Raw genomic sequence first — 12,800 nt, 5'->3', positions numbered from 1 at the left:
AGACTGAGCTGATCAGCAGGGAAGCGGGACTGTGGCTACCCCAGCAGTCATGCCTTACCTGGAATCTTTTTGCCTGGGGCTGGAGCCCACTTCCTGCTGTCCTGGGGTCTCTCTGATGATAGCTGAGCTCGGCTCTGCGGTGTTGGATACTGAAGCAGGTTCCTTCTCAGAGCTAGCTCCATCTGATGGGTCTGCGCAGTTCCCTCCCTCACCATTTAAGGGAGGGGGCTCTAAACCTCCCACAGGCTCCTCTGCCTTCTGCTCCGCAGCTGGCTTTTCTGGAAGCACTGCCACATCCGCTTCTCCTGGCTTGGCTTCGAGAACAGAAGGTTCTGCAACTTCTGCCTGCAAAGATACTCTGGAGGGGCTGCGTTCAGTCTCAGCTTTCCTGACAGGACTGCTCTCCTGCCTTTGCTCAGCTGGGACAAAGTCCTCATCCACCTTGGGAACAGGCTGTCCTGCAAGTACAGGCCCCTTATCAGGATCCAGGCAGGATTCAGCTACGGAAGAGAGATGCTCCCCCTGGACCTTCTCCTCTTCTGACACCCCACTGCTCTGTGTCGCCTGCTCCTCCTCAGGAGTTCTGGGCCTGGCAGACAGAGGAGCAGACTCGCCTTCCTGGTCAGACACCGTGGAGCCTGTGGGTGCTTCCCCAGGACCAGCTGGAAACGCAACACTCTGTGCTGGGCTATGCCTCATGGGCTCTTCGTGGTCAGTCTTTGTTCCAGGTGATCCCTCCCGTCTCGCTGCTCCTGTTCCAGATTCCTCCTTTTTACTGTCATGATCTGGTTTCTCCTGCTGCCTGCTGAGTAGCTGCAGTGTTACAGTCTAAAAAAAATTTAGTAGAGAGATCGTAGGTTATACCCTAAACATAAACCACCACAGATCCCTGTATCTTCTTCTACTACTGGGCTGCTTTGCCACCCGCAACAAATTTGTGCTTCACAGTTATTTCAGAGTCACAACATAAATTTGTTTTTTTAGCCCAAGACTCATTCTCTCACATTGATCACCTCGCATCTCTTATCACTGTTGTACCTTAATAGTGTTCATGACAACACCCAGCACCGTCCTGCCACTGTATATCTCTTCCAGCTCAAATTCACCCCGAAGAGACTGAAATACACCATTCATTATCTTCTTTACCTGGAAAAGAGCAAGACAGGAAACAAAGATATGATTCATTAACATGTGAAGCACTGGCCTCAACATCAGATACTTCTCCAGGTGAAGGAACGATAAATCCAAGCACACACATGTGGTTTTCAAAGAATCCACTTTTCAAATCAGAAATTCCTGTAACGAAGCAGAATACATCATGCCACCTTAATTCAGAACCATTATACATACACCAAACCCATCCCTTCAAAACTGAGGCAGGTTGCACAAACCCAAGGCAGACTGACACTTATTTCTTATTATTCTTTCAATTTTAAAACCTAAACCTCAAATCTTAAGTTTTAACCTAAAAAAAAAACCCCAACAAAAACAAGCAACAAAGTGGGCAGCAGGAAGATCACATCCTTTCTTCCTCTGTAGACCCCGCTACTAGAAACACAGCGCTTCTATGGAGAAAATAATGCTTTTCCTTCTTATCTCTGCTCAAAGAGAAATAACTCAAGGGAAATAGATTTGCTTCGTAAGGAGAAATATTGGATAGTCAAGCTCACTTCTTCTGTGAAGTCTGCAGGTGAAGATCTGTCCTGATCCTTCTCCAGGTCTCGGATGCGTTCTTCATAGCGAGCCTTCAGCACCACAGTATCAGACTGCAAGGCTGAATACTGCCAAGGGGAAACCGAAAGTTAGAACAGCTCCACAGACACCACCACAACGAACCTTGCAATGGATGGGTTACCTGTGAACAGTTTTTTTAGCGAGGGATAAATTGCTGAGTGGAGTTTTAAGCAGGGCTTTGATAGAGAGTTGCAAAAGACTTGACTGAAAGTAACAGCACCAAAATAAAGATATCCAACCAAGCCAAAACCTTGGAGGTCCACAACCGTGTCATTAGCTCTTCAAGCTCAAGTAACACCAAGAATGGGCACAGCATTACTGAGATCCCAGTGAAATGAGGGCTGGGTCTCATCACTGGGCCTGTTCTGGTTTGCTGGAAGCAACGTGAAGTTATTCCTTCCCTCTCATATTCTGGAACTCATGTTCTTGTTATTCCAGACATAGGTAGCCTGAGGGTAGTGATTACTGTGCTCCAGTTCATATTCAGCTGCTGTGTTACTCCCTTTACCTTTTCTTTGATAGGCTCTAGTTGCTCCAAACGTTGCTGAAACTCAGACAATTTTTGCTCCTCTGCTTTTTTCGAGTGTTTTAGAGCTGCAAGCTGAAAGACAAGAACTAGAGCCCATCAGTTTACAGCCCCTTTCAGTGCCACCTACTTCAAAACAGTTTTGGCTCAAAACCAGTCATTCAGAACAGTGCAGATAAGCAGAAAAGATTGTAGCTGTTGCGTTAGTCCGAGACTGACATCGTCTTGGCTCTCCCTCATTCAGAACTGCAGTAGTAAATTCACTAGCCCACCAACCCAACATAACAGATGCAAGCACAGACACATCCCGCGGACAAGACCAAATTCCGTAACAGTCAAGAAATTAAAAAGTCAAGCCACAAATAGGTGGGAGAGTCACCCAGTTATACAGTCACTGGTTATTTGGCACTACGTTTCAGCAATAAGGAACAGCCCTTTACCTTCTCTTCCAGCTGGGACAGCTGCTGCTGCAGGGAATCTCTCTGCTCACACACCTCCTGGTACTGTCTAACATGCTGCTCCTTGGCCGAGGCCAACGTACGTTCACATTTGGCTTCCCACTGGGATTCCAGCTCTGCCTGGATGAGTGATAGCTGCCCATCATGTATGAGAGATCATTAGGAACACACACGCACAATCTGTATTTGCACAACAAGTGGCTGAAAGCTTGGGGCCGGACATCTCCTGCCCTAGGCTGGAATACCTACATGCAGATGGCAGCCCTGCAGCTGTCACCAGCTACTGCCCACACCTCTCAGAGTTCAATTCCGACCACGATCCCTCAGGCTGGCCTGAAGGTCTGGCTCAGATTTCAGATCTCTTGGCATATTTCTAAGTAGTCTTCCACTCATCATCAGTCCTGTATTCTTCTCTCTACTGTGAGCTCTATTTGGTGCCTCTCCTTTCCTTAGTTTGACGCTCTCTTTAACGCAGTCTAAATCTGATGCTGCACCCCAGCCTGCATCAACGCTGCACCAAAACTCTGCAGCCACATCAGTGGCCTCTGACTCGAGTCAGAACGACTGGTACCCAGCAGCCTTCCTGCCTACTCAAGTCATGCACTTCCTTAGAGAGACATCAGTGTAAATCCTGAAGTCAGAAGCAGGGCCAACAAACACCAGCAAAAATATTTTAGAAAGACAATAAAGTGAACCCTGTGATAGTTAACCCCTAAAATCAAGCAGATAATGTTTTCATTCTTCCACTACCTGAGCATTTCACGACTATTTCCTACCCATAGGTTCCTACAAGCCTTCCAGACACTTGTTGGAGAAGCTCCCAAGACTCCTCACCTGCTCTGCTGCTGCCTGGTCAGTCGAAGTCCGTGCCTTTTTCAGCAACTGTCGAAGCTTGTCCAGTTCCTGCTGATGTGATCTGCGTATTTCTTCCATCTCTTCCTCTGCTTGGGCTCTCTCTGAGAGGGATTTCTTCTTCCTCTCTGCAAGATTCTACAATACAGAACAGGACATAGAATAGGCCAGACTGCGCCAAAGTAGCTTCTCTTCCTCATGCAGAAAGAGCTTCTTTGAGCAGGGAATCTTATCACTTTAAAAATCAAGCTCAGTATTTGAGAGGTAGGAAGGTTAACATATTACTGGCTCAGATATTAAAGAAAAAAAAAAAATCACATAAGCACAAAGGATCCACCAGCACAGGGATCCTTGCCTGCGGATGAGTCATTTACCTAACTTGCATATTTACAAGCAAGAATGTTGGGTTAAATTTCAGCAAACAACTGAAACCCTGCATCTCTCTGTAATGCTAGCACTGGACATACCCTTTCAAGAGTGTCCTTTTCCACTTTTAGGTCTGTTAGCTCTTCTTCCAATGCTGTAATCTTCATGTCCAGCTGTTTGCGGCTCTGCTTCTCAGCTTTGAATCTAGTCCGAGTGTCCTCAGAGGCTTCTTGGAGCTCTGCAAAAAATACACTTAACTGTGGGTTTCAGTGCTACATATATTTCAGGTTAGCGCATTTGGGGGCTGATGGGAAGGAACAGTGTCTCTTGCACAATGAAATCAACACCACGGCTTGCACCTGCAGTGGGAACTAGAACTTATCAAGAGGAGCTTCTGTGAAATGGCAATACTTATACGTCAGCTTTTATCTTAACTTTTCAACCACTGGAACATCTCTGGTTCCTGTACAAGATGTTAGACAGTAATGCCAAGAGATTGCTTCTACAAAAGGCATCCCTGTGACAGGACGATTTGTTCATTGATTCGGCCCACTTTCCTTTTAGTGGTAACAAGGACGCACGTACCCTTCAAACATTTCAGTGCATCAATATCCTTCGATACCCTTGTGACTGATCCTAGGGAAAGCAGGAATAGACACCCCAGAAGAAAGGAAAAACCTACGACTTATGAAAGAGGAAAAAGAATGACATAAAGGAGCTCTCATGAAACAGGCACAAGAAGTCTTACCTGCTAACTGTGCTTGCAGTTTGTTGAGCTGCGTCTCATGTCGCTCTGCCTCTTGCAGGGCAGCAGACAGCTGTTTCCGCAGGTCCATTTCCTTCTTCTGGTGGGCAGTCAGCTCCAGCTGCAGCTGGGAAACCTGTGCTGTGGCAGCTGCTAACTCCTCTGCAACTTTGGCCTGTATCACAAAATGGAGCAGGGAAAAGGGAGGGGAAAAAAAAAAAAAAGGATATGTGAATGTGAGGAGGCGCCAGAACTGTTCTCACAGGAAGAAACGATAAGGTACTGGAGACCTTATTGGGGAAGTGCTGGGATCCAGCACCTCACAGACATCTCCAAATTGAAGAGGTTAACGATAACTTTTTTGCCATGTTACTGTGAGTCGTTTGGCTGTAACCTGTCCAGACTGACTAGAAAGTTGCAGAAGGCCATCAACAACCTCGTCACCACATTAGTTCAACTCAGTGAGTTTTCCTGAAAAGCTTAAATGTGTTTCTAAGACTAGTACCAGTGCCTGGTGGCTCTGCTCAGAGTTTTCAGGCTATGACAACACCTATTCAAGTAAAAGCCTGGGCTCCAACATCTAATTATCTTCAATAAGCTTACAAATCACTGAAAAGCCACACAAAACATAGGCTTGTTCCAGCCAGAAGAGCACCTTCCCTCCAGAGCTCACAGCACGTAGTCACCTTGAGGTGCCCGCGCGGGCAAGGCTGTCATTTTGGAGCATAGTTCTTACAGTAATTTGTTGACCTCTTTAGATTTAGTATTGCTCAAAGTCAGTGACTCATGTAAAACCAGGTACCAATACAGCTCATTAGACAACTTGTAAACAATACGTTAGGAGAGGCTCAAGGCATCAAGACAAAGACACAAAGTCACATTCCCGATCTTGTTGCATGACACAAAATTCAGAGGGTGCTCTGCAAAGACAGAACTACACCCGTCAGAAAACCTCACTTGCTGCAGGGAATACCTAAACAGCTTCTATATCTATGCCTACATTCAGATTCCCAACAGGTTCACACGTTCTTGTAACTGATAAGTTCAGGAAAACTGGAGTTTCTCTCTGCTTTATCCCCGTAAGAGAACTTAAGTGTTTCTCTTCAGACTAGGACCACCACTTTCTGACAGAGAAGAGCTGTGAGCAAAATTGTTCCAACTATGGTGAGGATGAATATGTGCTGACCTTGAGGGCTGGGATGCTACACCATTAATTTTACAGAGGAGGCAGCATTTCTGTAGAGACCGGCTAAAACCAGATCTGCTTTCCTCTTATGTTTCCATAAATGTCTCACTGCAGTTCAAGGTACTAACTCCTAGCATGCTAAAAACAAAACAAAACCACATGGCATATCTAAAGGTTATTCTAACACTTGCCTTTGTCTTTAATAGCAAATAAAGAAAAATAAAAAAGAAAATCCTATGCCAGCAACTGTTACTAGACTTAAGTTTCTGCAGTGAATGCTTCATACCTATACTAGCTCAGCTCCAGCCTCCAGCTTTCAGGTACCAAGAATCTTATGTGATCTGTATCTGCTCTGACAATTATATGATTGTGTCCTGTTTCTCCCATGGGGGAGGTGAAACGAGCAGCAATGTGACAAAGTTCTTTGAAAGGGCTCCCCAAGAAAGAGGGGGCCAGCAGCTACACTGCCAGTTATAAAGCCCTTTTCCAAGTTGAAGATCCATGCTAATTCAAGATCTGAAGCAATTCTTTTAATGCCAATCAGCTTCTAGCTAGTTCAAGAGGAAGCTGGGCTGGCACTATCTAGGGCACAATTATCTATCACCTACACAGTCAGCAGACACACTGCCTCACCTGGTCCCAGCCCCGATCCACTGGCAGCATGTGCTAGGAAGAGAAAGCAGTGACAGGAAACAGGAAGAGTTATGAACACAATTTGAAAGGCAGAGGCATTAATCATCATCAGAAAAGCAAAATGCTTCATTACAGGAGCCTAAGGCATGCCAGAGAAGCCTTTTAAATTATTCCAAGAACTGTAAAAGCTTAGACAGAATAAGGTAGTGAAGCCTGGCTTAAAAAGAAAGAGGCTAAAGGTATCCTTACAGGTACATTACACACCACAGATGTAGGAGCGGTCCTACACGTGGCTACCGTTTCACTGCACTGGGGACTGTGGGGTATTACTTATCGTTACGGTACACAAAGCCTTCATCTAAAGCTGTGATGTGCTCTGCCAGGGTCAAAGATTGTAACCCAAAAGCAGCAAGCTACTAATACCTCTTCTCAGTGATCCTGGGTACGGATGCCTGGCCTGTATCACAAAATAAATGGTGAGTCCCTATTTTTAGGTAAAGAATAGATAAAATAGCTTAAAATTCTCTTCCCTGATTCTGTCTGTCCATAGTGATCTCAGCAATTGCAGTCACAGAGCAAGCTAGGTTAGATAAAAGGAGGAGGAAGGAATACCAGCCTTCATATTTACAGTCAATACTCTCACAAAACTAGGGGAAGTCTTCTCCAGTCTGGTCTTAGCCTGAAGTCTATTCATGTAATAGCGTTATCACCTAGGCAGTGACTGCTGGATCAAGTGGAGTCCTATTGAAGATGAGGCCCAAAAGATTCCTGAAGATCGTATCTTATACTTCCAAAAGATGCTTCCTCCCCAAGTTACTTATCACGCAAGCTGGATGTTGTGCTCACTGACAGAAAGGAATTTTATTTATTATTTCAATCTGACTTATTCCTGGTTAGAATCTCTCACGCTCCCTACATATTATGGGTACGCGACCTGGGCTCTTAGTGGAAAAATGCAGCTCTCCTTCATTGTCTGCTCACGCCAGCGTACAATTACCAGCCATATATCGCTCTATCCTTTAGCATACTTGCTAGCATACTTTGGAAAGCTGAAGTTTCTGTCATTTTTAGGTGCACCGAGTTATGGTTCTCATGCAGAGCAAGCATTTATCATCTCACACTTGAATTGGAGAGATACACAACTCAGCAGGGGAGCACGGTGCAAGACTGAACTTGGTGTAATTTAAGAAGCCAGTGCTTGAGAAAGCATAGAAGACACCATGCAGTTACAGACCGCAAAGCTAGTCTACCCGGGCTAGGCTGTCATGAGTGGACATTACAGGATATGCAGCCACGCATAAGTGCATTTAACTGGTTTGAAAGCTATTTCCCAATAGCCCCTTTCACAAAAGCACAATACATTATTGGTAGAAACAACCAGCTTTTGATTAGTATTAAAAAAGTGTAAAAAAGTGCAATGAAGAAACTCTAGTGGAAAATAATTTTTCTTATAGCCACATTCACTCTATGTCAGTTAAATAGAAGGAATAAAAAAACTTCTGAAACTGTCAGTGCAACTAGATAAACGAAGTACATTTTCAACTCGACAAAGCCCTGTGATACACAATTCCTCAACATGTTGGCCATATACCTACAAAGTTAACAATAAATCAGACACTTTCCTGCAAGATAAGAATATTCAAGCTGTGACAGCATAAAGATCTACGTCTATATCCTCTGTGCTGCTTTCGTTATGAAAGCCATGAAAATATTCAAATTGTTTCTCAAAACAGCTTTCAAAACGTAGGTTCAGAACTGCAGTTGTCTTGTAAGAGGACTGACTTAAGCCTTGACTAACAAGGCTTCAGCATGTTTTAGTGCGACAAGAAGCCCCTTTCCCGGCTGCAGACGGAGATCTATGGCTCTACTCATTGTCACCATTACCTTCTCCTGTTCTGCATGCAACACTCTTGCCTGTGTGTTTTCATTTGTTGTTTGCAGTGAATGGTTCCTCTGCTCCATTAGCAAGTTACTTTGTTCGACGTATCTGTGAACAGGGTAAGACTGCATGAGCATTTATGTACATACATGACTTGGAGCAAAAGGCTCAGATAGAAAAGGTGGCATTTCAAAGCAGTTCTCTTCATGACAAGTCCCAGGCAATTTTGCATGATGTCCTGCACTAAGAGCAGCCTGATCTCAAAGGGGTGGAATGGGTGTGCCTGGCACAGCAGAGATTATATCAGTTTGGATAAGTGCTTTACTTCTTTGCAACAAGTCTAGCATTCCTACCACACAGTCAAGAGTTTTGATAACCTAATATCCACTGACCTTTGCCATTTCCTTAAACAAGTTATTCCCCTTCTTAAACTGAACGGAACACACACCCAACAGTGGAACTTGGGACACCACATCCCCTACAGTTTTTTCCACCTTACTAAAAAGCTAGCAAAAGTAAAGTAACTCCCAGAAGCAGAGCAAGCATGCTCAAAGAAGACAGCATGAGGTTTTTTTTTTTCCTCTTTTACACATTCACATTTACTGTAAACCACAGTTTTGGAGATATGCCCTGCAGAGAGAGAGGGGGGAAAACCCCACACTTAATGCCTTAAAAAAAATTTAAAATATCAGAACATGTCTCTATCCTAAAGAACACCCCTCCTAGTCATGCCTAACCAAGCGTAAGCCAGAAAGTCTTTGCAGACGCAGAGACGCTGTACCCTCCCACTCCTTACCTCTGATTCCGCTCAATCAACTCGCTGATCTTCTCATTCTGCTCCTCAATCCGACTGCTCTTCTCAAATATCTCTTGCTTCAGTCTCTCATTCTCCTAAAGCATAGCCCAGCATGAATATTCATCTTACTCAGACTTCCTTGCAGCAGTACCTAAACCTTTGTTTTCTACAGATGCAGTACAGTGGTGAGACTTATCACCTTCTGCGGTAACATCACAGGAAGGCGCCATGCTACATTTAGCAGGAATCCTGGCATGGGACAGTGGTTGCCAAACCACATTCTAGAGAACATTGTGTCTGGTTGACTTTTTCCACCAACAAAACCCAAGACTGTACAGCTGCTGCCTAGAAAAACTACAAAGCATAAGACTAAGTAGTGAAAACCAGAAGTAGGTGGTTCGTGCAACATGGTACTTCAGCTGTGAAACTCTCTTCTGCAGGATGCTGTGGGTTAAGTCCGTAACAGTTTAAGAGGTGGCTGAATTTCTCTCACATGAACCTTTTGCCAAGGCCTATTAAATACCAATGTATCAACTCTGGCTCGGAAAGTACCCAAACCACAAACTGTTGAGAAGAGCTTTTCTGGGGAGGAGAGGGGTGGAAATCATTTTATATCTCATGCTCTTACCTAGGCAGCTGGTTTTGGCCATGCAAAAATTGAACACATGGGTGGATGGACATTTGGGCCAAGCCAGTACAGCTATCCTCATTAGGAATAACACAGGGGGCTCCAGTTCCTTGTGAAAGTAGTCAAATAAGGCTGGCCATGCTCACCTGGATTATGCGTTGGATATTGCTCATGATCATGGAGGTTTCCATAGTAACAGAGGAGATACCAGGCAGTAGTGAGCTGTTACCAGTGTTCTGTTTCTTCAACTCCTCTACCTGCAGGGATAAGCCATTCTTAAGCCAGATGAAATGAATTTATGGGTGTAGGTAAGAGTCAGGCATCTGCACAGATCCATTTCACTGTTCCATCTGATTAGCTGTAGGGTACACGCTACTGTATCAACTGTGACACCTCCTGAAGGGCAGTGAATCTCTCCAAACACAATGCATCATATGATATTTAAGACAGTAGGAGACAGCACCTTCCCCCAACCCTAGTCTTAGCTTTTTCATAGTAGCTGAATTGCTACCACTTCAAGGTCTGATAATATTGGAATTTTCACTGTTAGTACATTACTTACAAACTTTCAAGTTAGTACATTACTTACAAACTTAATGCAGGCATTTAAATAGAGCCAACTCCTCAGACCACGTTTGGAGAGCAAATAGCAGCAACGTTGTTAACAAGCCTGTCTATGCCATACATTACCTTGGCAGCCAGGTGGTCCATTTTATCTACTACTTTGCTAACGGCCATTCGGATTTCAGTGTTATGCTGCCGAGCTTCTGTCATCAAAAAAGAAGTAACATCCCCGGGTGCTTGAATGGAAAGGAGAGAGATCTATAGTCACAAGGGGAAAATGCCTGCATACAGACATATCAAAAGCAATGCTTAGCAGTTCAAAGCCTGCCAGACAGGACAGCCACTCTCTTCCCAGAAATAAAAAAGTGACATGGTATCTGGAAAACTAATAATGTAGGTATTTTCCAAATAACATGAATAGGCAGGTTCATGACTATGGGAAATTCTTGACCCACATGACAGCACTTAGGTCAACAAGAGTTTGTTGCCCCCAAACACATTAGAACAGTACACAAAAAGGTACAATCAAACAACAGGAATGAAGGTTGGCTTCTGCAACTTGGAACTGAAAATCGTGCTCCAAGGAAGGTTCAGCTATACTCGAGTCTTCACCAACAGAGATTACCTAAATGGTTCTTTAAATGCCTTCGGTCCTTCTTAGGTTGCACCTTTTTTCTGGGCTACGTCCTCCCACTTGGTAAAGGCCCCCATATGTACACTTAAATTCTTTCCCTGGCTGGTAGGATAGGTGTTTACTATTACAGTTCTATTTATAACTGGAAGCACCAGCTATAAAATACCTTTAGTAATACACAGCCTTGGGAATACACCTAGAAATTCCCTCCCCTTTCACACTGCACACAGTTCCTTAGGGTAAGAAAAAGATGGATCTTTATTGGGAAATGTTTGCCCCTATTTGGTATCAAAAATAAGAATTTGTGAAACAGCACAGCATTACACATACATATTCATCCAGAGAAGGGCAACGAGGCTGGTGAGGGGTCTGGAGAACAAGTCTGATGAGGAGCGGCTGAGGGAACTGGGGTTGTTTAGCCTGGAGAAAAGGAGGCTGAGGGGAGACCTCATCGCTCTCTACAACCACCTGAAAGGAGGTTGTAGCGAGGTGGGGTCGGTCTCTTCTCCCAAGTAACAAGCGATAGGACGAAAGGAAATGGCCTCAAGTTGCACCAGGGGAGGTTTAGATTGGATGTAAGGAAAAATTTCTTTACTGCAAGAGCGGTTAAACATTGGAACAGGCTGCCCAGGGAAGTGGTGGAGTCCCCATCCCTGGAGGTATTTAAAAGACGAGTAGATGAGGCACTGAGGGACATGGTTTAGTGGACATGGTGGTGTTGGGTCGACAGTTGGACTCGATCTTAGAGGTCTTTTCCAACCTCAATGATTCTATGATTCTATGATTCATCCTGTCCGTATGCTACCACTGCTACCTAAATCATCATTTAGGTATTGCAGCCTTCTGAAAAGCACGTACTTCTTTTAAACGTACCTTGGTAAGGTGTGGGATACATCTGTCCTACAGGCTGGAGTTGAGAAGCAGATGCAGCAGTTTGGGTGTAAGCAAATGCCATTCCTGGATATGCCTTGTAGAACAAGTTCAATAGATTAGAATATGTTTTGATATTTCCCCCCCTCACACTTAAGTGGTTTTCATGTTTTTTAAGCCCCAGAGCAATGATGATATTTGGAAAGAAAAAAAACAGAATTAGGGAGCAGGAAGTCAAATTACACAGCAGACATAGTAAAGGGAAAAAAACCAAAGCCACTCTTCTTTCAAGGCTTAGATACATGCTCAAGTTACCACAGCTTAGTAAGTTACCTTCTTCACTGAAGTTTAAGCAAGAGCATGTTACCCTACATTTTGAGAGGCAAAGATCAGCGTGTAAACAGCTCACTGCAGCTTACTAGATGTGCAGTCATCTGAACCTATGCTAACTTGAACACAAGGCTATTCCTAGGAAAGGTTCAAACAGTGCAACACAACTTGACTGCAACTTTACAGCTCAGTGCTCATCAGAAGCAGCTAAACAGACTGAAGAATGCATTAAATGCTAGGAGTACTTCACTCATATCAACTTACTCCCTCAGGCAAGGAAAAAAAAAATTACAGTGCAACTTGGGCCAAGTTTCTACAAGAATTCAGGACATCAGGGTCAAACTTTCAAAACAATACATCCAAATCACTATCAGATTAAAACTTCACTTTAATGACTAGTTTCTATGTCATCAAACAGAAAAGCACCAGTGGTTTTGGTGTGGGGTTTTTTTGTCCCCGCCCCCGTGTTTGTATTCATTATCAAATATTTTCTTCCTCTGCCTGGACCTTTTAAAAATAAACAGTGCTTCTATGCAGCATAGGCCACTTGTTGATTCCCAAACCCTCCAGAAAATAGGTTAAGTGAAAATCACTACAGA

At 44.1% G+C, this 12,800-nt stretch overlaps 1 protein-coding gene across 5 annotated transcripts in view; it reads right to left on the bottom strand.

The window, feature by feature from the left end:
• Nucleotides 1-12,800, bottom strand: part of FKBP15 (FKBP prolyl isomerase family member 15) — a 28,161-nt gene that overhangs the window by 2,932 nt on the left and 12,429 nt on the right. For 3 of the 5 annotated variants that reach the window (XM_076355109.1, XM_076355111.1, XM_076355110.1), the window contains exons 15-28: nt 11,875-11,968; nt 10,494-10,603; nt 9,950-10,060; nt 9,176-9,270; nt 8,385-8,487; nt 6,501-6,533; nt 4,685-4,856; nt 4,038-4,174; nt 3,553-3,708; nt 2,701-2,853; nt 2,243-2,335; nt 1,671-1,781; nt 1,039-1,146; nt 59-828 (exon numbers count right to left, since the gene is read on the bottom strand). In XM_076355109.1, coding sequence (XP_076211224.1) covers nt 59-828; nt 1,039-1,146; nt 1,671-1,781; nt 2,243-2,335; nt 2,701-2,853; nt 3,553-3,708; nt 4,038-4,174; nt 4,685-4,856; nt 6,501-6,533; nt 8,385-8,487; nt 9,176-9,270; nt 9,950-10,060; nt 10,494-10,603; nt 11,875-11,968 — 2,246 coding nt within the window. The remainder of the gene's footprint in view (nt 1-58; nt 829-1,038; nt 1,147-1,670; nt 1,782-2,242; nt 2,336-2,700; nt 2,854-3,552; nt 3,709-4,037; nt 4,175-4,684; nt 4,857-6,500; nt 6,534-8,384; nt 8,488-9,175; nt 9,271-9,949; nt 10,061-10,493; nt 10,604-11,874; nt 11,969-12,800) is intronic. The other 2 variants (XM_076355112.1, XM_076355113.1) reach the window with 1 other exon arrangement.

This window comes from Aptenodytes patagonicus, chromosome 18 (genome assembly GCF_965638725.1).
Source record: "Aptenodytes patagonicus chromosome 18, bAptPat1.pri.cur, whole genome shotgun sequence".
In the NCBI taxonomy this organism is placed as follows: Eukaryota; Metazoa; Chordata; class Aves; order Sphenisciformes; family Spheniscidae; genus Aptenodytes; species Aptenodytes patagonicus.
The sequence above is the reverse complement of the archived record's forward strand: the minus strand, read 5'-3'. Positions and strand labels throughout refer to the sequence as shown.